Here is a 26,097-nt window from a genome sequence, read left to right on the forward strand (position 1 = left end):
CCGGCCCGCCCCATCGGAGAAGGAGACAACCATTCCGATCAACATCAACAGCCAACACCTTGAACAACACCCTCCATCTGCGCCGATGCTCTGATCTTATCCGGCAGCAGGCAGGCCACTGCTCCATCTTTCACCATCACTTTGACATCTCACAAATTTAATCACAACCAATATTCGAGGCTAATTCGTCATGTCCGCCGACTCGTACTCCGGGTCCAATCCCTCCTTCTCCATGTCCACCTACATGGTTCCCGAGGCCGACCACTCATACGAGACTGACGATGATCTCGCCTCCCTTCCTTCCGAATCCACTACCGATACCGATCTAGAGACCCTCTCCGACTACTCGGAATCAGATGCCGAGGCCGAGTGGCGCGAAAGTATCGAGCAGCTAGAGCTGCTTCTCAGCATGGTTCTGGTGCCATTTATTGGAAAGTATTTTGGCCGCCGTTGTGCCTACTGGAGTATGTTGCCATATCTCCTTATCGAAATAAGGTTTTTTTACTTATATATCATCTTGCAGGTTGGACCAGGTTCATGCAATGGAAGTACCCGGTCGAGGTTGTAATGCAGAACCCGGCCCTCTTCAAGGGAACCGGCGCAATCGTGGCAGCTGCCAGTCTGTGATGAAAACGAATTCATCTTGCTCAGATCATTGCGCCACAACACAATCGTTGCCATTCCCAAATCATGATACCCCCGATACAGTCGATCGTCCACCTCCGAAAGTAAAGCTCGACTCTCAACACACCGGAAACCTTCTCCTCGCCATGTGGTGGATCCTACGATCCTGTGAAACTGAGCAAAAGAGCCTTGCTCTGATCACCTAGTATGGCACATTACCAGGATTTACAAACACTACACACACTTCGAAAGAAAAAAGATTTCGAGCTAGATTTTCTTTTTTTTTTTAGATATTTGCGTCTATCGCTATTCTTGAGATTGTTAGATACCCAACCAATCTATTGACCGGCATCGGAGATGCCGGCATGACATGTTCCAATACCTTATCCATCTACTCACGAGCGAACAAGAATCGCAGTATCATTGATAACCTCGACAACCTTCTCCGGGACAGATAACATAGGAGAGTGACCGGAGGCGCAGGTATAAGTCCGCACCACATTATCCCCCGCATTGGCCACCATCTCTCTCTGGAAATCGGGCCTGATGGCCTGATCCCGCTCGCAAAACAGGTAAGTCGTTGGCACATCCCGATAAGCCTCATACGTGAAGGGACTCAGGAAGGACGGCATGGCATGATGGACCAGTGCGTCCACATGTTTCGCGGCAGTTTCATCGTCGAGGTCATTATAGAAATGAAACCTCGGATCATTTGCCTGTGTCGCGTCGCCCTGTACCAAAGCTGTCAGTAACAAGTACATACTATCCTCAAACGCACGGGGCCAAGTCAACCCCATCCATCAGGACTGGGATTAACCTGGGATCAACCCTGTAGCGTAACGTCACCAAGGTCACGTACATCCATAACCGGGCTAATGATCGTTGGGCTATCACTGGGCAAAGACTCAGCGACACTCTGACCACCCGGGATCAGAAATGCCGTCGTATACACCAGTGCAATCACACCACCGGATTTTCCTTGTGCTGCGATATCCTTTCTCGCGAATCCTTTGACCGATTCGGTGCCCGGGACACCGCCGTAGGAGTGCATGACGATGATCACTTCTCGACCTTGAGCTACAAGACTTTCCAGATAGTTGCTGCGAATATAGGCCGCATCGTCGGCGACACTAGTCGAGGGGGGACCACCGGCAGAGGGGAGGGTTACAGGTTCGACATAATATCCTTCGCCTTCAAGGAGATTGGTGACAGGTTTCCAGCATTCGCTCTGATGCCATGCGCCGGGGATAAGAAGGATAGCCGGTTTGGAAGTTGGCATCTTGGGAGAGACTAGTAACTATCGCTTGAAATAAGAAAGCTTCAAGTTGAATGTCCAATGAAAATGCTGGCTGGAGTCTGGGGGTGGGAGACTGGCGCAACGCAAGGTGATGGAAGAAAGTATTCTAAACGGTTGGAAAATGTTGCGGATCGTTACTAGTATTTAGTTATATCAGGTTCTAATCTTCAAGGGCCCACATCGAAATACGCAGGATAATACTGCTTTGGGCTCGCTCTGGATTCCCCATTCGGTCTTTGCGCTTCCAAGCTTGGATTAATTGTGCGCGTTTAGTTTGGCGGCTAGTAACTAGTGGGATGGGGGCGGAAACGGGGCGTCGGGACTGAAGTAGCCAAAATCCCGAACTGCGATTCAAATCTTCAAAGTTCGGGGGGCATCATACCTTAAAAATTCAGAGCATCAAAATTACTCGCATTGACCGGGTTCAGCAGGAGATTTTGAAAACTATATCATTTGTGAATGATAGCTTTTTGTCCGAAGTATTTGAAGGAAGAATGTAAAGTACAATCAATACCCGTTCCTCAACCCATACGGGTGGAATGAGACAAGGAGAACCCTTTTCGTTGTGCAAAGGTTGGATATACCCTAACCATGTGCCAAGATACTAATACAACTTGTTTTGTCGCCAAAAACCGAGCGGGATCGTATTCTGTTCGGGAGTAGAGTGCCTCATCGGAGGCCCGCGTCGGCTGGCGCCTCCCTTGAAAGAAGGCTGTTGGGTCATCAGTTGCTGGTCCAAAGAATTTGTCGGTAGCAAGATCGGTAAATCATTTTTGTTGCAACTTGAGCTTTGTGTTAAAGCTCGAAAAATCGATTGCGTTTCACGAAGCGATGCAGATGTGTCAGTATCTATCCCGATATCGTCGCACGGGGCCATATGACGAGGACCATAACGAGATTCCTTTAGGCTATTGGAGCTAAAAATGACAAAATCTGTCTTGAGGTCGTGCGGGGGTCCTGGTCGAGGCGGAGGTATTTCTAGCTGCTCCCCCTCGAGAGTCGGCCTTCCATCTTGGGAGCTAACAACTTCCTGAAAGAGCATACCCAGCTGTTGAAAGAGATGATCACTATCTGATAGGTATTCCTCAATCACCCTCCTAGCATGGAATTTCCGGTTCCTTCGCCCGTCTTGTGATTTGTATGTCGTGTGGTCAAGTCGGGAACTGGAATATGGGAATAGAAAAGTCGTTGGGCCACCTCCACTTGCCTCTTCTTCCCACAATTCTCTTCTGACCTCTAAGATTGCCTGGAGGTCTTTCAGTTCATAGTATCTTCGGTCCAAGTGGACAGCTTTGCTTTGTTCGCTGGTATGTGCTAGCATCTTGATGTCAAAGACAGCCAGAAGAGTATCTTCCATCGAGCTATCAAGCCGTGGCTGGTAGAGCTCACTTCCAGACCATGCATATGGGGTAGCAGACTGAGACTCTGGAAGGCAGGCCTGCTTGCTGGCCTCCAGAACCCCTTGCTGCGCGCAATTGCCTTGAGATGCGGCCCCGGGGAATATCAGTTTTGGGCTGGACGGTTCCTGAGATTCCCTCAACTTCACAGCCATGGCGCGATTTTCATTTTGCGCGTTGGTCGACTTGATCGATCCTGAGTTCCGCAAGTTTGTGACCGGCTTCGACGACCATTTATCAGCATCAGAGCGATGAATCAATATATTCCCGTATGGATGGTAGTCCATCTCCAGTGGCCCCAGCACGATTCTATTGGATGTAGAGGACTTCGAGGGTATCTGCCTCTGGCCAAAGGAAGAGTATGTTTCTGAAAATGTAAGACCCGATATTGTCGAGGGGAGATCATTCGGTTTGATTGATCTGTCTTCATTGCACGTTTCATGATACTGATCTTGGAATAGCTTAATTGGAGATGAAGATTTTCTCTTGCTGAATATACCAAACATGGCGAATGGCTGGAGCTATCCTCACGGTCAGAAAAAGCACACTAGCACAGGCACTTTCGACTGATGCTTACCGTCAGCCTGTCTCGAGCCACATTTGGCGCATGAAATCCGACATTTGTCGTTTGATTTCTAGCTCGGCGCTTGGATTTTTTGGTTCTTTTGGGTTTCCTCCCCCCATGAACCTGCCCAGTGGCCACGCAAGTTGTTTGATATTCATATCGATCTTCTCGGGGTTTCCGCCGAGGGTTTCGATCATAACTGTGAATTTTCTTCCTCGGGCCATCAGATTGTTCTGGACGGTCTAGACCTGCATCCAGCTCATCTCGATGGCGCTTGTTCAGCCGTGGTTGTTGGGGAGCGAATGTAGTAGTTCCTGTTTCCAGCGGCATAGGAGGCAGCTGAGGACCTCCGTTTGAGACAAATGCATCCGTACGATCTTGATCTGTCACACGCCCTGTCAGCCACTTACCCACAGCATCACTGACACTGCTTATTCAACAGTTCTCGGGATCGAGGTTCATACCATGAGCAATGACCCCTCCTTGGTCTCCTGGTGACACATTTGCCAGCCACTGGTCAATCGAGATACGACCAGCAGTCTCCATGATTTAGACTTGATGAGAGATGCGACGATACGAAAAGAGTTGATGACCCAAATCGGAAAGAAAGAAATCGATGGAAGGGTTCCATTTCGGAAGGTGATTTCTTGGAGTGAGTGCGAACTTGAACTTGAATGCAACGGGCAAAAGGCAGGAGCCATCATTCATCACCATCACCCACATCGCACACACAACGTCACTGGATCTTTCCTCTCTCTTCCCCCTCTGCGCTACCCTGCTCTTTCAGTTATTTGCCACCGCGAGATCGTCTTCTTCCACTTCCACTTCCACTCTCACTCCCACTCCCACTCCAACTCCCACTCTTTTCTTCTATTAGCCTTGAGCAACCTCAATTTTTTTTTCGTGACATTCGGCTTATTCGCTATTCCATATCTCCCGTCACAGCGAACTACCCCAGCTAATGCAGGTGACCAAAGCGACAGTCGGACAATGAGCCCACCCCGTCAAACGTCCCATTGCTTCTTCCGAGTTGCTCGCCCAGGTCTATCCTCTGTGTCAAGGATCTCGGAGACTTTACCTTGTGAAATTCTCCCGTTGGGGCTGTCGTATTGTCACCTGGGGAACTGTTGATGTATATATGTACGGAGTACATATATACATGTCAGGACGATCCATGTGGTGATCGTCACTGCTCTCCGGAGTCCTGCCGACATACGGCCCAAGCGGCATGTGGGTCGAATGCCCCTCCCGCGTGCATTGCGTGGATTGGCTATAGATGATCATCGTTGCGGTCGGACTGGAGCCCAATTTGGCCTGACAGGGCTAGAGCAATGAAGGGAAAACGAGCCTTTCTGCACCTTGCATATCGGCCAGACCTTTCGGAATCCCCTTGACCGATGGATGGGGCCTGACCCTTGAGAACCTCCGTCAACGAGAACATGAACAACGAACAGAATCAAAAAAATCAAAATGACAGACTGTATTGATGATATTGCAAGGGAAGATGTGAGCTACAGTTCTAGCTCTTTCCCAAGGTACACAAGTTTGGGTCAACCGGTGTGCTCCACGGAAAGGAGTGCGTGGAGGTCCCGCCTTCAGCCCGCCACTAACAACTCTCTCTCAGGGGTCCTCCCCCAAGCCGGACATAGTCGGTTGACTTCCCCAGTGGCATGGTTCTACAACCTGAGCCAGGTGCATGCTTCTCGCGTTCTTTGAGTAACGACTCTCTCTCTTTCTCTTTCTCTGAACCGATGGTAGATGCATATGAAAGGAGCAGCCAAGCGCCGAAACCTGGATTTCCAGAGACAAATGAGGGGGGGGGGGGGGTTGGTGGGAAGTATGAGCTACGCCTATCAGCCGATGTTTACTAGCGTCCATCATATTCCAGATCCAGCCTCGGGTAGCATCTGATTGATGGATGGTAGGCACGCCAGGCCGCCGGGCCCCAAGAATTCAATCAGTTCAAGGTTTAGGCCGGTGGGACTCTTCTTTGAGGGGGTGGTGTGAAAGGCCTATTATCTCTGCAGCGACCTGCTCACCCCACCTTGGTCTCCATCCCCCTCTCTCTATCTGTTGGGTCTCTATTCTTCGTTTACTAGTCGCAGCCCGCAGCCAAAAGCAATTCAGTAAGCATCATATTTCCCTGGCCGGTCCTATTATTGGCGCCGGTGCGGGTTGGCAAAGTCCCAAGGACACGGAAGCCCTAAACCAGTGTGATTGTTACACGGGTTTGACTGCTGACTCGTTTCGCAACCACTAGGATCTCCCTGCCGTTTGGTTTCCCGGCACTACTCATCATTTCCACTTCCTCCCATAGGTTCTTTCCATCGAGTTGTTTTTTTGCGTGTGCATTAATCTCTTCCCAGTCTTGATTTTTGAAAGTTTCCTGGGCAATTTACCAGAATGTCCAAACTTTTTGTACAGTATGTGAAACTGACCTTCCCCATGCGCATTTTACCTGCGGCCCTTTTTTTCTCTCTTCCCAGGGACACTAGGCCTCTGTGCCAGGAGAGAATCGAACTGACCACTTATCCATTATGTTATAGCGGCCTGTCATGGCACACTAATGATGACACTCTCCGCGAGGGCTTTCAGCAATTCGGCGAGATTCAGGAAGCCGTTAGTTCTCTTTTTCCGGCCACAGAGCCTCATTCTTTTCTGATCTGCAGCCGAGTCTAACCTCCCCTGACCCAGATTGTGGTCAAAGATCGTGCCACGCTACGTAGTCGCGGATTTGGGTTCGTGCGATTCGCAACTGATGCTGAGGCTGATGCTGCCATGAATGCCATGAACAACCAGGAGTAAGCATCGTCAAGATCGCCTCTGGCTCTCAATCATCGATAGGAATTCATCAACTCATTCTTCGTTTTTACCTCTCCAGATTTGATGGACGGGTCATTCGTGTTGACAAGGCATTTGACCGTCCTAGCCGCCCTGACGGTGGATTTCAAGGCCGCGGTGGATACAACCAGCAACCTCAAAGCGGATATCAGGGTGGTGGTGGTGGTGGCTACGGCGGCGGCGGTGGTGGATACAACCGCGGAGGAGGATATGGTTATAACAACTATGGCAACGGAGGCGGCGCTGGCGCCAGCGGCGGAGGCTACGGCGGGAGTGCTGGTGCTGGCGGAGGTGCTGGTGCTGGCGCTGGTGGTGGTGGATATGGCGGCGGCTATGGTATGTAGGATTTAACCTCGCCGGTCTCGGTACTTGCAAAGATCTTCATTTTTTTGTTCTACATGATTTGAGGCTAACTTGGTAAATAGGCGGTGGTACTAACGCTGGCTATGGTGGTGGTGGCGGTAAGTCATTGCAGCTACATTCCATTCCCGACCACCTCGGCATATTAACTGACTTGTGCTGCTTTCACTAGGCTGGCGAAACAATAACCAACCCCCGGCCCCATCTGAGGGCAACTAAATTTCCAAACATTCAGGGGTTCTTCATTGTCATCTTTCTTCGCCTAGTTTTCTTGTAACCGATGGTTTGACGAAATATAACGAGTTCGGGAATATGCAATGCGGACCTGCAAGTTTTGCGAAGCCAGTCTCGAATGTGTTTTTTTGCGTGATGATTTCCTTTTTGTCTTTTTTTGTCTCACTCTTGAGTTTGTTCTCGCATCACTCTAAGATCTGAGAAAGCTGGCTTTGGACTCGACTTCACTGAGGTACATAAGATTCTACATCCTGGCAATAATTTGGTTTTGTTTTGTCCGGTGTACTATGGTTCAATCTTTGATGATTTCTTCACCTCGTGCATATTCCTAGTTCCAGTTTTTCTTCTACCATATTTTGGGATCTCCGTATTTGGCTCGAGAGAAGGGAAACATCGAGGGCTAGCATGATCATTCTAAAACATGGTTTTGTTCATCTAGATCTAGAGTCTATACCATAATCCAAAGAGACGTTTTCCATCACGAAGCGAACCCGCCCCTCATTAGCCCGCCGCTCATTCGATCTTGTCCCCATGCACCGCGTCTACAGCCGAAGCTAGATATTTGCGCACATCTCTTGCTGCTTCCTGCTCTTCAGCCTCGGGTTGGTCATCGGCCTTGATATCCTTCACCCGCTTCACTAGATCGGTGACATGCACATCGGCCGTGCCCAGCCCAATACCTTCCAATGCCTTCTCCAAAAGATAGAGATACTCCGTATTCTTACCACTCTTTCCCTGGCTGTCGCTAATAACCTGGGCCACATTCTCCGCATCACGCTCTCCGCGTTCACGAAGAAACTGGGGATTGGTAGGTTGTCCGATATACACCATGCAAGTGATCGGGGTTGTATCATCGACCTCGGGAACCTTTGCGACTGTGTTTGTCGCTACGGGGGAGATTGCGTGGAAGGGCGTAAAATGCGCTGTATATCCATTGATCTCGCGTTCGTCAAGGTAATCATGTACTTCCTCAGCATGTGAGGCGGGAATATGATACGCGGCGCCCCATACTTTACCTATGGAGGCGGATTCGGATTCAAGGGCAGCTAGCTGAAGGGAGTTAGCAATATACAAGCTTGGCTTCCCGTTCTACTAAGGGCTTTATCTCTTTCGCTTACCGGGTCATCGAGAGTTTCCCAAAACTCCCGCTCAATAACGGTAACAACTCGACCGGGCTTCTCCAACGTCCCACGATGATCAGAACTGCGAAAGGAGAATAAGGTTAGTCGATCACTCGTCATTGTATTACGCCAATTCTCTCCCACGGGAGATGAGGCTTAAATTGAAACTCCTAGGTTCTGGGATCATGGGGGCCGAGGGAGGGCAGTCGGTGCCCAAAATCAGAAACCAGGCCTCCCACTCCACAACCACATCCACAACCACAAAACATACCTAGCCTGCAATAAGAACGCCACATTGGCCTCATGTCAGCTTTGCTCGATTTAGACCTGAACCATGGGAGGGTCTTTTTGTTTCGCAATCCCGCCCAGGCTGCCGGATTCCTACCCCTCTCTCAGTAGAATTTACATACCTGCCAGAAGCGCCGCACGTAGCCGTTGATATACCCTGGTACCCGCTGATCTATTAATCTAATTAGCTACCAAAATCACAATCACGCGAGGCAGGCAAAATTCAAAAGAGACGTTTGTGAATGAAACCATTGCATTCATATGTCCATACCGAAATGAGGAGGTGGTTTCCAGATCAAACTCCTACGCAATGAAAAGAAAAATTAGCGGAATGATCAACTTTTCACTCTGGAACTTGAACGCCGCGGCAAGGGTCCGAATAGAGCAGGTCCTTCGGATATCCAGCCGTATGCGTCTGATTCTCCCGTTTGTACGTTGTTTTGGGGGCAATTGCATTGCCTTGAATTTCGTATAAAGCACGCAAACACACACCCCCGTAATCAAGATCAAGCTGAGAACTTGAAAGAAATGTCAACATACCCGTATCCAAAAACCCAAAGGTCACCCTGGGGGAAATGCTTCTTCCAAGTCCGCCCTTCCGGGTGTACTTGGTGCCCCTGTATCGCCGCAGCCATAACTGTCTAGCCCTCGCAGTGTCGCCGAGAAGTTGCGGGGATAGTGTTTGCTACTATGATCCTGGTTGGTGCGCAGCAAGCTGAAATGCCTCTTCGCTAGTATACTTAGCGGCAGGGAGAACAAGTCGGATTGGCGGGTCGATGCCGGGAAGCTGTTTGTGTGATCAACTCTCGTATACTTGCGTCCAGGGTCAATCAAATACTGGATTCAAGTTAGCCAGCTAGCCCTTGTGTTGCTGAGAAATCGGGCTGCCCGCTTTTGACCGACGCCCCTCCACTGTTTGCAGTGTTTGTTTTTTGAGTGTCGCCATTCAGGCTGTTGGTGAGGTCTTGCGGGTTATTTACGATTCGATTGCTTATGGCGTGATGCTTGTGTTTGTGATATTGGAGGCGTGAGTCCTTGTTTACTGGAATTTTTGATTTAACCTCGGTCGACTGGCCGATGAATAGTGCGTGAGTGTTCCATACTAAATTTCGTCACAACTTGGATGCGGGGTAGAGTAAATTTGTAAGTACTCCAGGGCTTGAACCGGCCCCCTTGAAAGCAACTGTTTCCAAAGTTGATAGACGATTGCTGTAGTTTTTGGGCTTTGAGATTCTCCCCGGTGGCAAAATTATAGCCCCGAGCCTCTTGAATTTACCATGGTCTATACAATTATCGATACTGGTATGTTTCTTGTTGACGACCCACGAGCCTCCCAGCCCCACTTGCACGGGATGACTCAGCAATATATCACGTGTCATAAGTGTTACGGTCAACACGCGTTTATTATCAGACCACCCCCAGGACTCCCAGAGATCCTGACGTCTATCCGAGTTGTCATTTTTTGATGATTGGTTGTCAAATACCTCCATCATGTCGAGACTTTTCAGTGTTCTCAAAATGCAATTCATCCCGCCCACAGATCCACTTGGAATCTCCTTTGCTGGCAAAACTATCGTGTTGACGGGTGCCACCTCAGGCCTGGGTTACGAGGCTGCCATCAAATTTCTCAACCTCGGCGTTGAGTCCCTGGTTATTGGAAGTCGCAGCATAGAGCGTGGAAACCATACCAAAGCAGAATTGGAAAAGCGCACAAATCGCCCTGGCACCATTCAAGTCTGGGAGCTTGAGATGAGCAGCTTCGCCAGTGTCAAGAATTTTGCCAATCGCGTGAACACCGAGCTTCCGCGACTCGACGTGGCTCTGCTAAACGCTGGTGTCTGGAATCGTGCTTATACTAAGTCGCCAGAGAACTGGGAAGATACCTTACAGATCAATACCTTATCAACCTCACTACTGGCAATCCTACTTCTACCCAAGCTGAGGGATAGTGCTACATCCTCCGATCCAACACATTTGAGCATAACCTCGAGTCAACAATTTGTTCGGGCCAAAGCGGAGAGTTTGCGAACAGAGGGTCCCCTGCTCGAGCATCTCAACTCGGAGACGACGTTCAAGGGGCCCAAACAGTATGGCATCTCCAAGCTACTTCTAGAATATGTGACAAAGACATTGGCCGGTCTCGTTCGAAATGATGATGGCACCGTGCCAGTTATCGTCAACACGGTTAGTCCGGGATTCTGCGTGTCCGACCTCGGACGACAGTATGACCGGTTCTACGAACGCTGGCTTGCGTGGCTGGCCTACAAGATCTTTGCCCGCACGACTGAGCAGGGAAGTCGCTCGCTAGTTAGCACAACAGTGCAGGGAATCGAGTCTCAAGGCAGATGCTGGCGCAGCGATGGATATCTCGAGTATGATTGGCCTCCTTTCCCAATAGCTTTTCGCAATACTTTGCTTTTATCTGCCCCCCCTCCCTTCCTCCCTTTTGCCACGGCATAATCAACTGACAGATTTCTAGCGAATCCACTGCTTTGACGAGCGGGACTGAAGGAAAGCAGTTTCAGGTGAAGGCCTGGGAGGAAATTCTGGATGTGCTGCAGGAGCAGGACACCAAAGTCAACATCATTACACAGAGAGTTTAATTGTGAACTCTCCTCGCGAATGTACTAACTACGATACCTTGTACTATAGTCATGTATTCATACTCCAAAGCGATTACCATCATACTTCGAAAGGGCTCGTATTCGTGTCGCAGTTATTTTTACCCGCAAGAGTGGAGCCGCAATTACAGGCCCAATTTGATGTCAGCCCTAGGCTTCATAGTTCTTAATACTCGGTAGTAAGCTGTTCATTCTCGCGTCGATCAACCGCGAACCGCGCAGGGCTGGACAGAAGTCCAAAACAAAACCAGCAGTGGAAACCTTTGTAACAACCTTTAATTGCGCAGATTGAAGGCGAAGCCTGACTGGAGTTTATCACTTGGCATTGGACTAAAAATCCTATCGTCTTGAACCACCCGCCCCACGGCTCCGCTTTGGCTTTGTCAAGAACGGATCAACCCTGGCTTTCTTTCTCCCTTCTCCTTCTGAAGATTTCACACTTCGTGTTCGACTCTCTGCTCGATAGATTATTTTACGACAAGTCTTTCCCCGGGAATCTGACGCCTGCCAAGTCCAGGGTCTTTCTGAAGGGATCTCTATCTTACTCGGGCCTGATTGCGTCAGTGTCGCGACCATGGCCTACAACAAGAGCTACAATCCCGACGCGCTGCCAGCGTGAGTTGCCATATCTAGCGCAATTCCCATGGAAACCCATTTAGATCACTGACACGCTGGAATGGCACAGGCACGCCGAACCTGAGCAGGTACTTTGACCCCTCGACCACCGTGTCCCTTCACAGCAACCACGCCCGCGCTAACAGAGACGCAAAACGAACAGGTCGCCCAAATGATCGGGAACATGCAAGTATCAGGTAGTCAACCTACCGGCCAAAGCCAAAAGCCCCTACCCTCACGACCCCCACAGGCAGGCCCTGGCGGCGGCGTTCCACCCCGCGTCCCGGTTTCCAGTGCCCCTCCACAAGGAGGAGGAGGTTATAACGCACCGCCGCCGCTGCGCCCACAAGATCCCCACGCCTCGCACTCCTATAGTGGCAGCGTTCCTGGCGGTGGCCGACCATCACCAGCAAATCCAACTCGGCCACACCCATTACACCCATCTCCGCCACCGCAGAACTATGGGTTCGGCCCCCCTCCCTCCCACAACCGACCACCACCCTCATCGCGCCCTCCCCAATCCCCACAACCCCCACCCCTCGCTGCACCAACGAGCAATGACCCACAGCATCTCTTTCCGCTCTTTCGCGCCGCGAATTCCTCGCACTCGGGCTCGCTGACGGAGCACGAGCTGGGCTCTGCGCTCGTCAATGGAGACTATACGTCCTTCCACCCGCGGACGGTGAAGATGATGATCCGCATGTTCGACCGGGACGGGAACGGGATCATCAATTTCGACGAGTTCGTTTCGTTGTGGCGATATCTGGCGGCGTGGCGGGAACTCTTCGATCGATTTGATGAGGACCGCAGTGGGCGGATTAGTCTACAGGAGTTTGAGAATGCGCTCGTGGCTTTTGGGTATCGGCTCAGTCCGAAGTTTGTCTCTGTGCTTTTCTCTGTCTTTGAGAGTAAGACGAGGCAATTGAGTGGGGCGCCGAAGAGCCCTAATCGGCATGGGATGAGCTTTGATCTGTTTGTTCAGGCTTGTATTAGTCTCAAGCGGATGACGGATGTGTTTAAGCGGTATGATGATGATCGGGATGGGTATATTACTGTTAGCTTTGAGGAGTTTTTGACTGGTGAGTTTGGAGTGGAGTGGAATGGAGTGGAGTGGATGGTTGTTGTTGGAATGATTGCTGACCCTTGTTTTTACAGAGATCCTCCAACTGCAGGAGTAAGAGAAGTGTTTTCTCTTTTCTGTTCTCATGTCATGTCGGTCTGGGTCTTCATGCATATTGCATTTGTCGCCTTGGGGCTGTCGAATCCGGACTCGGCTTCCTATCTTCCATTTTATACCCTTTCGTCTTCCCCCTGTTTTTCAGTGTTTCAGTCATAGAGTTCTCGGACAGGGCCGTTGCATTTGATCGGGGCGTTATTTAGTGATGCGCATATAAAGAAGGCTTGTTTGCTTTTTCTTTCATCCGATGGTGGGTTTCCTCGGCTATTTCGTGTAGACATGTAGGATCTCTTGTAGACCGCCTCTGCCAATTCTGTGCATCTGGCGTGGATGTGACAGCTTCGATCGATCTCTGCAGTGTGAGGTCATCAGGAATGCTTGGATAGCACACCACCAAGTATATCGGTAGCAGTAGCAGCAGTGGCAGCAACAACAGTATTGATTTAAATACTCTACGGACTGATTCTCAGATTCTAATTAATATTCCATTACTCAGTACTGTTCCTTTGTATACAAACAAACTGTTTGCAGCCCTACGCCCCACCTATCACAGTCAACGTGGTTTGCTGCAAGCGGCCCTCGCGTCTCGCATAACGCATAAAATTGTCCGAGCCCCGATCCATTCACCATTCACCGCACCCCTTCAACTATCTTTACTCTACTAGTACTATTCTAGTATGTAAATCTTCACACCTCGGATTAGACTAACCAGATCGAGGTAAAAAGAAGGAAGGTCGGCGCTCGGCATTTCGGCTCTTCCCGATACTTGATGAGTAAAATCCGAGAAGATGATGACTCTACACTACGCTTCATCTCGTATAAGTTGGAAAGCAATGCCGCTTGGATCTGGATACAAACGACTCCTCTTGAAGAGGATACATAATACAAACGACAATCCCACACCCTACCTCCCCTCCATCATCCATTCACCTCGCGATCGATCGGTTTTATCTCCGTCGCGCTACCGGACTTTGGCCTTGCGATCGCCCCGCTGAAATTTCCCTGCTCCTTTTCTTTCTCTCCTCGCGCTACTACCACTCTCTGCTCGCAGAGAATAGAAATTCCTTTATAAAACGCCATGTCGGTCGAGCGCCAACACCACGAGTCCTCCAGCAGCGACTCCGTTGCTGCGCAGCTGCCCTCGGAAAAGCTCCCCGAGGTCTTGCCATCGCCTTCTTCCCCGCAAGACGAACACGATGTGACGCCCACCCCAGAAGAAAATGATGCCGAAAATGTGATCGAGAAGAAGGAGTCTGGTTCGCCTTTGGACCGGACGCCCTCACAGGCAGCCAGGATGGGCAAGAAGAAGATCGCTGTCGTTATGACTGCACTTTGTGTATGTACATGTACACCTTTCCTTTGATACCAGGAACAGCCAAGCGCAATGCACCATAAGTCGCATCGCAATACGGACTGCAAGCTAACATTCTTCTCTAGCTGGCCCTGTTCCTCGCTGCTCTGGATATGGTACGAATTCCTCTTTCGCGCCCTCGTTATAATGCCGATTGTTAACCGGCTTCGTCACAGACTATTATCTCAACCGCCCTACCTACAATTGCCGCTGGCTTCGGTGCCTCGGAAAGCGGATACTCCTGGATCGCCTCTTCCTATCTTCTTGCCAACGCGGCTTGTATTCCGCTCTGGGGAAAGATCAGTGATATCTGGGGTCGGAAGCACATCATTTTGCTTGCCAATGTGTTCTTCCTAGTCGGTAGCTTGATCTGTGCCCTGGCAAATAACATGGCTATGATTATTTCTGGTCGTGCGATTCAGGGTGTTGGTGGCGGTGGTATCATCATCTTGGCTAATATCAGCGTGTCGGATCTTTTCAGCTTGAGGTATGATCGGATTGATTTGTTACCAACTTTTTTGGTCATGTTAGAAGTGGTATCAAGCTAACACCTTACTGACAGAGATCGACCCATGTATTATGGTCTTTTCGGTGCCACCTGGGCTATTGCAGGTGCTCTGGGTCCCATTATTGGCGGTGCTTTCACTACCAGTGTTACATGGCGATGGTGCTTCTGGTTGAACTGTATGTGTATTCCTTTGCAACGACAAGAACTTTGGCTGATAATACTTTCTAGTGCCTGTTGGCGGTGTCTCACTGGTTATCCTCTTCTTCTTCCTGCACATCGAATCTCCCAAGACAAACTTTTTGGAAGGCCTCCGCAACATCGATTGGGCTGGTACTTTCCTGATCATTGGTGGTACCCTCATGTTCCTCTTCGGCCTCGAATTCGGAGGAGTCAGCTATCCCTGGGCTTCTCCCACCGTTATTTGCCTGATCGTCTTTGGAATCGTGGTCTGGGCACTGGCCATGCTGTCAGAGTGGAAGTTGGCCAAGTACCCAGTTATCCCGCCTCGCCTATTCAAGGAGTGGTACAATGTGCTGATCTTGTTGGTTTGCTTCTGCCACGGATTTGTTTTCATTGCTAGCACCTACTACCTCCCGCTCTACTTCCAGACTGTGCTTCTGGCGTCGCCTATCCTGAGCGGTGTTTACGTTCTTCCCATGGTCCTGTCGCTCTCCGTCGTCTCCGCTGTAACTGGCATCGTCATGAAGAAGACCGGCCGCTACCGCGAGATGATCGTCGGAGGTCTTTTCTTCATGGTTCTCGGCTACGGCCTGTTCATCGACCTCAAGGCCTACGCCTCTTGGCCCCGTATCATCATCTATCAATTAATCGCTGGTGTCGGTATCGGCCCTAACTTCCAAGCCCCGCTGGTCGCATTCCAGGCCAACATCCGGCCCGCAGATATGGCAACCGCCACAGCTACCTTCGGCTTCGTCCGCCAACTTTCTACCTCGATGTCTGTCGTTCTCGGAACGGTCATTTACCAAAACATCATGGGCCAACAATCCGACAAGCTTATTGCCGCTATCGGCCCCGAGCTAACTGCCTCCATCTCCGGCTCCTTCGCCGGTTCTTCCAAGTCGCTTATTCAGTCTCTCACCGAGTCCCAACGCCAGGTCGTTCTGGATGCGTATACCCTTGCTCTGAACCGCATGTGGATCTTCTATACTTGCATTGCGGCCGTCGGCTTCATCCTGTCTTGTTTCATCGTTCCCCGTGAACTAAGCAAGTCCCACACGATCCAGAAGACCGGCCTTGAAGAGCAAGAACGTGCGCGCAAGGAGCGTCTCGAGGAGGAGCGCAAGGCCGAGGGTAAATCTGAAGCCGAAGTCTAATAATACTACGGGCTTATTGAGCCTTTCCTCGTTGTCTTCTTCGCTCTACTCTCCTCCACTCTCCTCTACTATACCCCCACCCTATCAACTCCCATCGCATCATATTCTGGCGCCGATACTCTCAATGTCTAATATTTTTACTTAATTGCACATACGTGTCTCCTTAGAGTTGGCTTATTTTACTCGAGGCATAATAGCGCTTGCAACGAAAAGCTTTGAATGAATTCTTTTACGCGAGAAATTGAAATCCAGTAAATATGTACGTCTGCAATTTATCATCGAAGGTCTGATCTTAGCATATCAGATGAAGTGTCGATCGATGATGTATAGGACCCGCTGATCCCTCTAGATGGGAATACGAGGTGAGCCCAAATACCTACTCACTGCGTCTTTTTGGACATATTCATACATTAAATCTACTAGTACTAGAGTAAATAGCGAAAAGAATCACATTGGTCATTATTATATTATTATATCATGGAGTATCACTGGGGATGCTTCTTATAGTGCGACATTTCCATCCATCCCTCCGGACCTCCCGGTGCATTTAGAACAAAGCGAGGTGTTTCCGCCTGTTCCTCATCATAGCCAGAATACGAGTCCGCGGAAGACGATGCACGTACAGGCTCGGCTGTACCAGACGCCCCCTTGACAGAAGAGACAGAAATGGTGGTCGTGACCACCGGGGCCTGGCTGGCTGTGGCGAGATCCCCCCCTTGTCGAGGCATACTTATCATATGCCATGTAATTCTTCGGGCTGCGAGAATATCCCGCGGATTTGATGAAGCGCTTCGTGATTGGTCTGAAGAGCGGCCATACTGGCGGGATGGACATTGAGATGAGTACAATCCACTCTTCGACTTCACCCCAGCGGAAGAGGATTCCGACACCATCTGGTACACGCAGTCAGTGGAAAGTCCAATGGTAGAAATTTTATCCGGCGAAACTTACATGAGGGATCGTCGCTAAGAATGAATTTGGCTGCCCATGTACGAACGATAGCGGCTGCTCCGGCGAAAACACCGAGGCCCATGAGGAAACTCAAGCCCCATTTTAACTTGCGGTCCATTCGCAGCGGGACGAGCATCGTAACTGGGATAATGGCGAGATAGAAATCAGAGAGTGCAGCCACGGCACCGATGAAATAACTGTAGCGCACGCTCGTTACATGGTTGCACTGGTCCTGGCGTGTAGGGTCCCAGAGTGCGTTTGGTGGACTGCATTGGAACCAAGCAAGCAAGATCTGCGGGATGCTCAGAATGATGTTAGCCGCGCCAACGGCGATTAAACTGCGGCGGATCTTGGGATCTATAAGAAACGGTTAAAACGACAAATGATTGGAACACTTGATTGCTTTTGTGAGGGGAACGCACTGCCTTGGCCGTTCATCTCGATCAAAAATGCTGCGACTGCGACCTTTCCAGTTGGGATGGCCATGTTGAAAAAGAAGACCGTGATCCATGTGAATAAAAGATAGTTATGTAATTGGCCGACTTCCTCGACGATGGCAATTCTGTTTCCAAGCCCATGGAGAATGGAAATCACGCCGAAACATTGTGTAATAGTCGTTATAAGCTATATCACCGGTCAGTCGTTTCGTTCCAGATAGATTCCAGGCGACAGTTCCTACCCAAGCGACAAGAGCCCAGATCAAGGCAGTTGTTCCAAATTTATTAACTCGAAGGCGAACATAGACTCGCAAGATCATGAATATCGTAGCCACTGCTCCTAGGCCGAGTCCCACGCGGAGATCCGCTGGGCCACGGCCTCCATATGCCGGGTATCGATCTTGTAAACTCATCAGGGAGGAGTTGTAGTGGAAAAATCACAAGTCGGCAGGAAGGCCATATTTAGCAGCAGCCGTTCGCATATATGAACAAGTGAGACCCAAGTTTCGGTGTCCGGCGGAGCGCGGCCACAAGGAATTCGATTTTCAAGTGTCCAGGCGGGGTAGATTGACCGAGAATCAATCTGACCATAGGTTGGCAATGCTTCATGGGTAGTTCATCAGATTTGTGGCTCGATCAAGTGGAGCCCTACCATTGAAATCGCCGGCCAGAACCCTTGGATTCGCTAACCGCCACCTATTAACTCGTTGGTCGTAAATCCAAGACGATGGGTCCACTTGCTTGCTTTTCGGCTTCTAGAATTGCCGTGCCCCTGTGGTGTTGGGGAGGTAGGATCAGTTAAATGAATACAATTTCTTGGAGCTGAAAGAATTAATCTGTATTACCGAAGAGAAGCATCGTATTGGCCACCATATGAATTGCCCTCGGACCAGCCTCATCAAAGAGAAGAGCAAAAAAACGGGGCAGATAGATTAATCCCGTCACGATTTTATGACCAAGCGTTCAATCAAGATCAAGATCTGAGTCTCCATGTGGCAAGCCCCTCGCTAAGCATCGCCAACTATTGCCAAGAGTGCATCGGAGCGCCCGTACTGGCCTGAGAACTTTTTAGTCAGGTCCCACCTTCGTTTGGCTTGAGCGCAGTCCTTCGGAGGTTTCACCTTATCCGTTCACACGATTCACTTGGATCGCTTTGTTCTTATAGAGGAAATCTTTCCCTTTGCGCTCGGTCCCCACTCGACCACGCGAGTTTTTCAATAGTTTCCCCTCCAGAACCTCGGTCAGGCTAACGCTTGACATCACCCAGACATATGAGTGGGGGCCCACGCGTTGAGAGGCTAGCATCTACTGATTTTTTCCCATCAATATGATACAAGTTTCAGCTGGTGCTGCGACATGAGTACTCCGTATACATGAGCCTCGTGTTTTGTTTCGAACGTGGAGGGTTTCATTCAAATATGAGTTTTACGCTGATCGAAATGGCTTGGAGATAGTACTTTCTACCCAGGTGAATTCCAAATACAAATAATTATTTATAATTATTTATAATTATACTCGAAGTACTCGAGGACCTTTGCTGATTTCCTACCGGCCGAACCCCGGAGCATACTAGTAACTTGTCCTCTGGTGTGGATACTCTTGCGGCTATTCATATCTTAGGCTCCCGTTATATCCGGGCAGATGGATGGAATCGATGGCGTACCACTCAGCGAATTTCGGCAATAGATACCCCAGCTCATTGTAGATTATCTGAGCTCGAAGTGAATGGTATCGGGGGTTTTCAACCCGAAGCACTGCAGTGTCCAATAGCAATACTCACGAGTTGAATTATCGTGCTCTGTTTACACACCTCGATGGCTGGTTTTCAATGGAGGACCCGGATGTGGGACCTATATGATACCCCCGGGCTTCTCTTGAACCAAAAGCGCCTCGAGTATCTACACATGCGCTGCTCTTACGACAGGAGCCAAAAAAGGACCACAACCTAGAGCCAACAGTATTAATCTCCTGATGAAAGTTGCCCCAAGCTGAAAATACCCGCCCTTGAACAATAGAGCGAGTCGACATACCGACGCGACACGAAGCATCACCACTTCCTAGATATGACCCAAAATATCAGTATCACGCAGCTCAGGATATTTCATCTTTGAGCTTCAATATTAGTCCTTAGAAGCAGTATTAAAGAAAGCTAAGGTAGCATTAAATGCCGTCACGCTGGAATTGATTACGATATGCAACGATCGTCAAGTTCTAACAAATCAAACGCCTGTGGGAAACATCCAGTGTCCTTTGGATAGGATAAGTGCTTCTTGGATGTGTTTGGATTCTTCTTGGGAACGAGCTCTCGCTCAAATTCTCTGAAGTGGAAACCCTCAATCTCTGCGCCTTGAAAGTATTTTGGGTAAAATATGGCGATTGAGGTCAAAAGTCGAGTCCGCTTTGATACTGGATTCTCCGATATCTCGTTCCATGAATGGATAAGTCATTTGAAGGTATTAGTAGTAACGGGTGAATTTCGCGATGCCGTACCAGTAGCAGCAAGACATCAGGGTGCAGGTGAGGTACCAACATAATCTGGAGCAATTGATAATCGTTTTCCTTATGTCTTAACGAAATGGTTGAATTTAAATTGCCTCAGCAATGCGATTTGACTCACACTCTTCAAATGATCATGATATTGAAGAAAGGGTTTCGCCAACAAACCTTGTGGAACCAAATGTACCCATGGGAGCCAGACAATCATAGTCTGTGAGTAATCTGAACTCAGATTTTGAAGCAAATTCAGTTCGGGCACAGAAAGAGGGAGCGCATAGATATTCAATGTAAAGGCAAATAATGCGCTATTTTGACCAATTCAAAGCGACACGAGCCTTGAGACTAACAAATCACACACTTTCCCACTTTTAGTACGAATTATCTTTTTATACTCGAAATAATATGGGAATGGTGCCCCAGACTTCTTCAAGAATTGGCCTCTGGGTGGAATTCCAGTTGATCGGACCCTATTTCAATAGCAAGGGTGTATGTCGGAAACAGCATTCTCGCGATTCTGTTAAGCTTCAATAAACACTACTATGGATGGACCTCCAGATTCAAAAAGAAAAAAAAAGATTCCAGATGCGACTCGGAACCATTCATGAATGAAAAACAGATTACAGGCACTATTGCCGATTACATTAGAAAAAAGATTGATAATCATCGAATCCCCATTCATATTATCATCCAATATTGCCCAGGTCTCCCCACTCATGTACCGAGGGTTTAAAATATCATGACATTGGTGCAATTTTCTTAGTCCACGGGCATCCTATTAGGCTTTGGATGACCCTCACTCCCTATCTCGGTCGCCGCAGTAGATCCACTCAACTCCACCTCAGGTGCTTGCAATTCAACAGGCGCGTTACGGTATGTCATTTGCGGATAAGATTGAGCAGTCTCTTGGCCTTGACTTGTCCCAGCCAAAGCCCTCATTCGACCCCTCCGTTCCCAAATAGCCCATATCAAAGACCCAATAGCAATCACACCAAGCGGGACACCAACGCCTGCGCCGATCGCCGCGTCTCGAGATGAAGATGAGCCAGATCCAGAACTGGATCCTGAATCGGAAGAGCTGGTGGAATTGGTGGAGTTTGTCCTTGTTGAACTAACCGCTAGGCCAGCGACGCCTGGGATGGCGGTGCCGTAGGGCACGGAGACTGACTTCATGGGGCAGGTGATGGTGCCGTTATCATAGGAGGCTGTGCCGCAGCAGTGTGTTGTTTTATTTCCGGCGTAGTTCGCGGCGACGATTGGGAATCCTGAATTTTGGTTGTAATCAACTGGAAGCCATTAGTATATCAGTGTCTGCTGTGCTGAAGTGGATCACGGTCTCTTTGGATGGGCTCTTACAGCAGAATTTATACGAGCCGCATGAGGTCCAGCTTAGATCTGTACAGCTCGGGCGGGATAAGGCGTATCCTGATGATTGCTGGAGATAACATAGCCCATTGGACATGCATATATCCCCTTTATTGCAGCAGAACGTGTTATCGGCATCTGTACAAGGAACATCGTCCTTGGCCTGTGATGAGTCGGGATTGTAGCATTTGCGATCATCAGCGACAGCTGAAGCTGTCCATAATAGGAGTGAGATTAAAACAGGCCATAGCCTCGTCCTTGGAGGGTTCATTATGTCGATACGAAAAAGAAGGAATAACAAGGTTGTGGAGAGGGGGCGGGTTATGGGGGTAAAGAATAAGCAGAGAGCCTATTAAGACACGTGGTGGGGCATTTGCTCGAATATAAGCGGCACGTTGGGGCCCCTGTTTTTACAAGGCAGCTGATTGACATCAGTGGCCATGTTCTTCAACTAATACTGGGGGCCAAAAATTTGGGGGTTGGGATGTTGATCATTCGATGGATTCGGTCAGGGTTTGCAGAAAACCCGCACGAATCATGTCGCTAGTGGTTAGCGCCTGCAAGTTTCGAAAGGGTAATTGCCCTCGTATCTTTTGCTCCGCTGTTTTGAACATCTGGATGATATCTCCGTTTGTAAGGGCCCACAAACGCATTTGAGATTTGTCGCGGTGTGACACCAGAAATGTAAGGGGTCAAGGTCTACCACGGTTATAGAGACCTCAGTACATACATCCACGGATCATTCCTCGCCGTTGAACAAGCTTGAGATTACTGAGTAGATGTGGGAGATTGATCAAAGTGGCCCGTTGTCCAAAACAAGGCCTGCCAAACTAGAAACGCCACAAAATGAGGCTCCACAAGGGCGGTTACTGCTATATTGAATCAGCAAGCTTCTTCGACTGGCTCTTGTTCCATATTTTTTTTTCACTATTTTAGGTTAAATTTGGCAGCGGAGCGATATTTTTGGCTGCTCTTGCTATTTCTTCCGATTTTCTCGAACACTCGCGCTCACTTACTCGTAGCGAAGAAAGGATTTGTCTGTGCCAGCTTTGGTTTAGTGTGGCCAGGTCATGGCTTGGCATAAGCACTGGCGGAGCAATGCTCCTATCTTTCTTGATTCGATTGGGAGAACCTCGGTCTGCGAGAATTAAAACGTATAGTAGAATAAATCACAATCTAGATTTCAAACGAGTTATACTAAATAGCATACAGGAATCGAAACTCCTCGCAACGGGCGCGTAGAGAGATCAATCTCCAAAAATCCCAAATTATCAAATAAGGCCCGAACGTCGCGACAATTCCCAGCCAATACTCTAATCATTCAGAGCCGCAATGATCCTCCCCAAAGCCTCCTCCAAATGCCCCCGATGCTGCGAAAAGACGATCCGGAACCATCCATCCCTCTCCGCCCCAAACAAAGCACCACTAGCCAAGAAAACCCTCCGACTCAACAGTAAACCCATCACTTTCTCGCCTACCTCTTCCGACTCCGGGATCTCGGGGTGCAATTTCCTATAAGCCTTCCCCAGATTCACCCACAAGAAGAACGCAGCATTGCAACCCGGTGCATGCTCAATACCATGACTCTTCACAAATCGCACGGTATACGCATACGAATCCCCCAATCGGAGACTATTCTCCTTGATATAAGCATCCGTGAACTGCGAATCCTCCAACAAAAGCGCAGCCAGATGGTCCGAAATCCCCGAAGCATATGTATACAACGAAGCGCCCTTCAAGGCCTGCTGCACATGCAAATTAGCCTGGGAAATCACAACGCCGACACGGATCCCATTCGCGCCAAAGTCCTTGCTCATCCCCCACAACACATGGACGAGCTGCGGGTCAATGATACCCCGCGTATCGATCGAGAGGGCGGACTCGAATTCGACAGCAGGGGGAGTGTCCTTCTCATCGACGGTATTTTCCCAGACGGATAGCGCGTAGATCTCGTCGCTTATCAGGTTTATGCGATACTTTTGGCAGAGGCGCATTATTTCGATCAGGGTTTTGCGCGAGTAGCAGCGGCCGAGCGGGTTGTGCGGGTGGCAGAGCATCAGGGCACGAACGCGTTTGCCTGTCTTTTGCTGGAAGTCTAGGAGGGCTTTTTCGTATTTTGCCACGGATTGGGTGCTTAGCGGGTCGATTTCGTCAAAGTTTACGGGTACGACCGAGGCGCCGAAGCGCATTGACATGTCCATTATAAAGGTACCGTAGTAAGGTCTGCCGAGGAGAATTCCTTCGCCAGGGTCGGTGAATGCCCAGGATATATGCTCGATGGCGGAGGAAACTCCATTCGTGACGACGAGGTGGTCTGGATCCAGTGGCGTGAATGGGTTTAGATGCTGGTTGAGGAATTGGCACATTGCGCGTCGGAGACGGATGGATCCGCCTCCGCCGTCGTTGTAGGTGAGATATTTTGCTGGTAGTTCGAGCTTCTTGTTTATGAATTCTAGGAGCTCGTTGTGCATTAGGGCGTTCTCTGCAACGCCGACGTTGACGTAGCCTCCCGGGTTGGTGGATGGGTCCCAGACATTACTGAAGATATCCCACATTGGGTTCTCGGCTGTGGAGACAGAGGCCAATTTTGCGCGATGTGAGACCGTCGTGTCATCTCGATGATCTCCCATTTTGGACGAGGGGGGTTTTGTTTCAGTGAAATAAGGGCGATCGATTGTGGAAGAGCAAACTCTGGCCCCTGTCGGTATGTAATGGAGATCTGGGGTATGTGAGAGCCAAATGCTTTCTTTATAGGGAGTCCGGTTTCTGATCAATGTTGCATATACGAAGACCTTGGCTGTAAGATTCGTGACTCAGTGCCAGCGCGGTCGGAGCTATAATGATAGCTCGTATATCCAGTTCATCAGACGGCTAGCTGCGGAAAATTCGGCGGGGAAGAATAAAGTGGAGTCGGGGTGCCTAAAGCGTTCCCAAAGGTTATCTATCGTTCTTCATCCCCGGACTTGGCATTTTCTAGAGTTACCAGCCAGGTACTACATGTAGTATTAGTTAATGAATGCGTAATGCTTATTTCAACTACGAACAGAATATCTAGTAGCAATATCTGATGGCGTAATAGTTGTCTTGTATTCATTTTCTCATATCTCTGCCTTCCCCACAGAATACTACTAGTTAACTCGGCCTCTGCTCGACCATCAATCCCACGCCAAACACCGAATACCGAATACCCCAACAAATCCTCCAAGCTTCATCCCATTTTATTGAGTACTCTACTCCATAGTCTGAGCCTGCTTAGCACCATCCACAGCAGAAAGGTAACCAGTACGATCCTTAACGTAAAGCTCAACATCAATCTTGCCATTCAACTCAGCACCCTTGTTGTCCAGTGTCCCAGCCTTGACACAAGTCATATCAGGCATGATTTCAAGCTCAGTATAGATTCCGGAGCCGCAGGTCGGGCAGAAGAAGTGCTTGTTGATCTTGCCGCTAGCACCTTTGGCGTCGTAGGAGGTGCATGTTCCTATTAGCGTGAGTGGGGTTCCGGAAACACCTTCCAAGGAGTTTTGATCTCCCGCATTCAGAGATGACAGATCGATGGCTTACCTTTGGTAACCTTGAAGCTTGTGCGCGGGACAACGGCGTTGGAGGTGAAGGCGCCTCCGGTCCACTGATCTACGTTAGTACTTGGTCTTTCTTGTGTGGGGGATGGGATGGGATATGGTCAGGTACCTTTTGGCAATCGGTGCAGTGGCAGAGAGCACTCATGTATTCCTCCGCTAGTAGGTCGATGTCAGCAATTGGGTCGTGGCATCAACCCCGCACCCCGGTAAGGGAAGGGGAGAAGGGTGCGACGTACCTTGAACAGTGTAGTGGACACCGCCACACATGCAACTGCCATTGAGGACCATTGTGTAGAATAATAAGATTAATTGTCCGGGACTAGTACTGGTATGAGGGACCTTGGTGGAATCGCAGGGATGGGGAGGAGTAAGATTTCCAGGATAGTTTTAGCTATGATGCTTTATATACAAGGCTCGGCTCTCGGCTTTTGATCGCCCCACTTCCCTCATTCCAATCACCGAATGCTAGTCGTGCGCGGGGAAGAGTAGCAGTGACTTAGTACCATCTAGTATGCTGGTGGACTTGGCTAGAACAATGTCATTCTAGACGCGAGCAAGGATGCGAGAGCCCGGAAGGTTTAATGTGGTGTGACATTCCACCTGAGCAGTGCTTTGAGGCAGTGTATTTCAACTAGGGTGAACTATTGGCTGTTGACCAGGGATATTTGTATGATTTACATTGGAAAGCTGTATAGCGGAAAACTTGACATTGCTGTCCATAGTAACAAGGTCTGTATGTACACCGTCCAAAACGTGCAAAATTAACGCCCAGGTTTGACTCAACAAAAGTGACACAACAATACATAATAAGATATAGGGAACAAATAAAAGAGATAATTTGGAAAGGAAAGAAATAGATGACTGGCTGAATGGTCCGGTGTACCGATTGAAGGAAACCATAGAACATAGAATATCATCAGGAGAAAGAGATTTCAAG

The 26,097-nt window shown here is 49.3% G+C and overlaps 12 protein-coding genes across 12 annotated transcripts; 5 read left to right on the top strand and 7 right to left on the bottom strand.

Annotated features, from left to right (window-relative positions):
• Positions 1-190: 190 nt before the first annotated feature.
• Positions 191-627, top strand: N7533_001076 (uncharacterized protein; the record flags this gene model as incomplete). The annotated part of the gene is made up of 2 exons (XM_057097726.1): positions 191-464; positions 524-627. 2 exons carry the CDS (start codon positions 191-193, stop codon positions 625-627), a joined length of 378 nt encoding a protein of 125 aa, XP_056966219.1.
• A 398-nt stretch (positions 628-1,025) lies between these two features.
• Positions 1,026-1,903, bottom strand: N7533_001077 (alpha/beta hydrolase; the record flags this gene model as incomplete). Its single annotated transcript, XM_057097727.1, has 2 exons — positions 1,026-1,355; positions 1,484-1,903. Coding segments are annotated over 2 exons (750 nt in total), but the record flags the coding sequence as incomplete, so codon positions are not given.
• A 622-nt stretch (positions 1,904-2,525) lies between these two features.
• Positions 2,526-4,429, bottom strand: N7533_001078 (uncharacterized protein; the record flags this gene model as incomplete). Its single annotated transcript, XM_057097728.1, has 3 exons — positions 2,526-3,839; positions 3,896-4,266; positions 4,348-4,429. 3 exons carry the CDS (start codon positions 4,427-4,429, stop codon positions 2,526-2,528), a joined length of 1,767 nt encoding a protein of 588 aa, XP_056966221.1.
• Positions 4,430-6,286: 1,857 nt separating this feature from the next.
• On the top strand, positions 6,287-7,303 carry N7533_001079 (RNA recognition motif domain-containing protein; the record flags this gene model as incomplete). Its single annotated transcript, XM_057097729.1, has 6 exons — positions 6,287-6,306; positions 6,430-6,502; positions 6,578-6,684; positions 6,765-7,060; positions 7,150-7,185; positions 7,257-7,303. 6 exons carry the CDS (start codon positions 6,287-6,289, stop codon positions 7,301-7,303), a joined length of 579 nt encoding a protein of 192 aa, XP_056966222.1.
• Positions 7,304-7,831: 528 nt separating this feature from the next.
• Positions 7,832-9,362, bottom strand: N7533_001080 (gamma-glutamylcyclotransferase; the record flags this gene model as incomplete). Its single annotated transcript, XM_057097730.1, has 6 exons — positions 7,832-8,368; positions 8,437-8,551; positions 8,711-8,715; positions 8,850-8,899; positions 8,999-9,030; positions 9,247-9,362. 6 exons carry the CDS (start codon positions 9,360-9,362, stop codon positions 7,832-7,834), a joined length of 855 nt encoding a protein of 284 aa, XP_056966223.1.
• Positions 9,363-10,218: 856 nt separating this feature from the next.
• On the top strand, positions 10,219-11,330 carry N7533_001081 (putative short-chain dehydrogenase/reductase family protein; the record flags this gene model as incomplete). The annotated part of the gene is made up of 2 exons (XM_057097731.1): positions 10,219-11,099; positions 11,207-11,330. The coding sequence occupies 2 exons, from the start codon at positions 10,219-10,221 to the stop codon at positions 11,328-11,330; spliced, it is 1,005 nt and encodes a 334-aa protein (XP_056966224.1).
• Positions 11,331-11,922: 592 nt separating this feature from the next.
• Positions 11,923-13,141, top strand: N7533_001082 (EF-hand domain-containing protein; the record flags this gene model as incomplete). The annotated part of the gene is made up of 4 exons (XM_057097732.1): positions 11,923-11,963; positions 12,034-12,052; positions 12,127-13,042; positions 13,119-13,141. 4 exons carry the CDS (start codon positions 11,923-11,925, stop codon positions 13,139-13,141), a joined length of 999 nt encoding a protein of 332 aa, XP_056966225.1.
• A 1,077-nt stretch (positions 13,142-14,218) lies between these two features.
• On the top strand, positions 14,219-16,333 carry N7533_001083 (MDR family MFS transporter; the record flags this gene model as incomplete). Its single annotated transcript, XM_057097733.1, has 5 exons — positions 14,219-14,476; positions 14,578-14,607; positions 14,668-14,978; positions 15,054-15,175; positions 15,228-16,333. 5 exons carry the CDS (start codon positions 14,219-14,221, stop codon positions 16,331-16,333), a joined length of 1,827 nt encoding a protein of 608 aa, XP_056966226.1.
• Positions 16,334-16,915: 582 nt separating this feature from the next.
• N7533_001084 (uncharacterized protein) lies at positions 16,916-18,134 on the bottom strand (the record flags this gene model as incomplete). Its single annotated transcript, XM_057097734.1, has 4 exons — positions 16,916-17,226; positions 17,285-17,641; positions 17,707-17,908; positions 17,964-18,134. 4 exons carry the CDS (start codon positions 18,132-18,134, stop codon positions 16,916-16,918), a joined length of 1,041 nt encoding a protein of 346 aa, XP_056966227.1.
• Positions 18,135-20,973: 2,839 nt separating this feature from the next.
• Positions 20,974-21,850, bottom strand: N7533_001085 (uncharacterized protein; the record flags this gene model as incomplete). Its single annotated transcript, XM_057097735.1, has 2 exons — positions 20,974-21,500; positions 21,571-21,850. The coding sequence occupies 2 exons, from the start codon at positions 21,848-21,850 to the stop codon at positions 20,974-20,976; spliced, it is 807 nt and encodes a 268-aa protein (XP_056966228.1).
• Positions 21,851-22,892: 1,042 nt separating this feature from the next.
• On the bottom strand, positions 22,893-24,209 carry N7533_001086 (putative aminotransferase; the record flags this gene model as incomplete). The annotated part of the gene is made up of 1 exon (XM_057097736.1): positions 22,893-24,209. One exon carries the CDS (start codon positions 24,207-24,209, stop codon positions 22,893-22,895), a length of 1,317 nt encoding a protein of 438 aa, XP_056966229.1.
• Positions 24,210-24,809: 600 nt separating this feature from the next.
• Positions 24,810-25,448, bottom strand: N7533_001087 (GFA family protein; the record flags this gene model as incomplete). Its single annotated transcript, XM_057097737.1, has 4 exons — positions 24,810-25,060; positions 25,144-25,207; positions 25,270-25,316; positions 25,397-25,448. The coding sequence occupies 4 exons, from the start codon at positions 25,446-25,448 to the stop codon at positions 24,810-24,812; spliced, it is 414 nt and encodes a 137-aa protein (XP_056966230.1).
• Positions 25,449-26,097: the final 649 nt, after the last annotated feature.

Source organism: Penicillium manginii (assembly GCF_028828005.1).
Source record: "Penicillium manginii strain IBT 31320 chromosome Unknown utg000001l:1.0-3466041.0:1.0-3467806.0, whole genome shotgun sequence".
Taxonomy (NCBI): domain Eukaryota; kingdom Fungi; phylum Ascomycota; class Eurotiomycetes; order Eurotiales; family Aspergillaceae; genus Penicillium; species Penicillium manginii.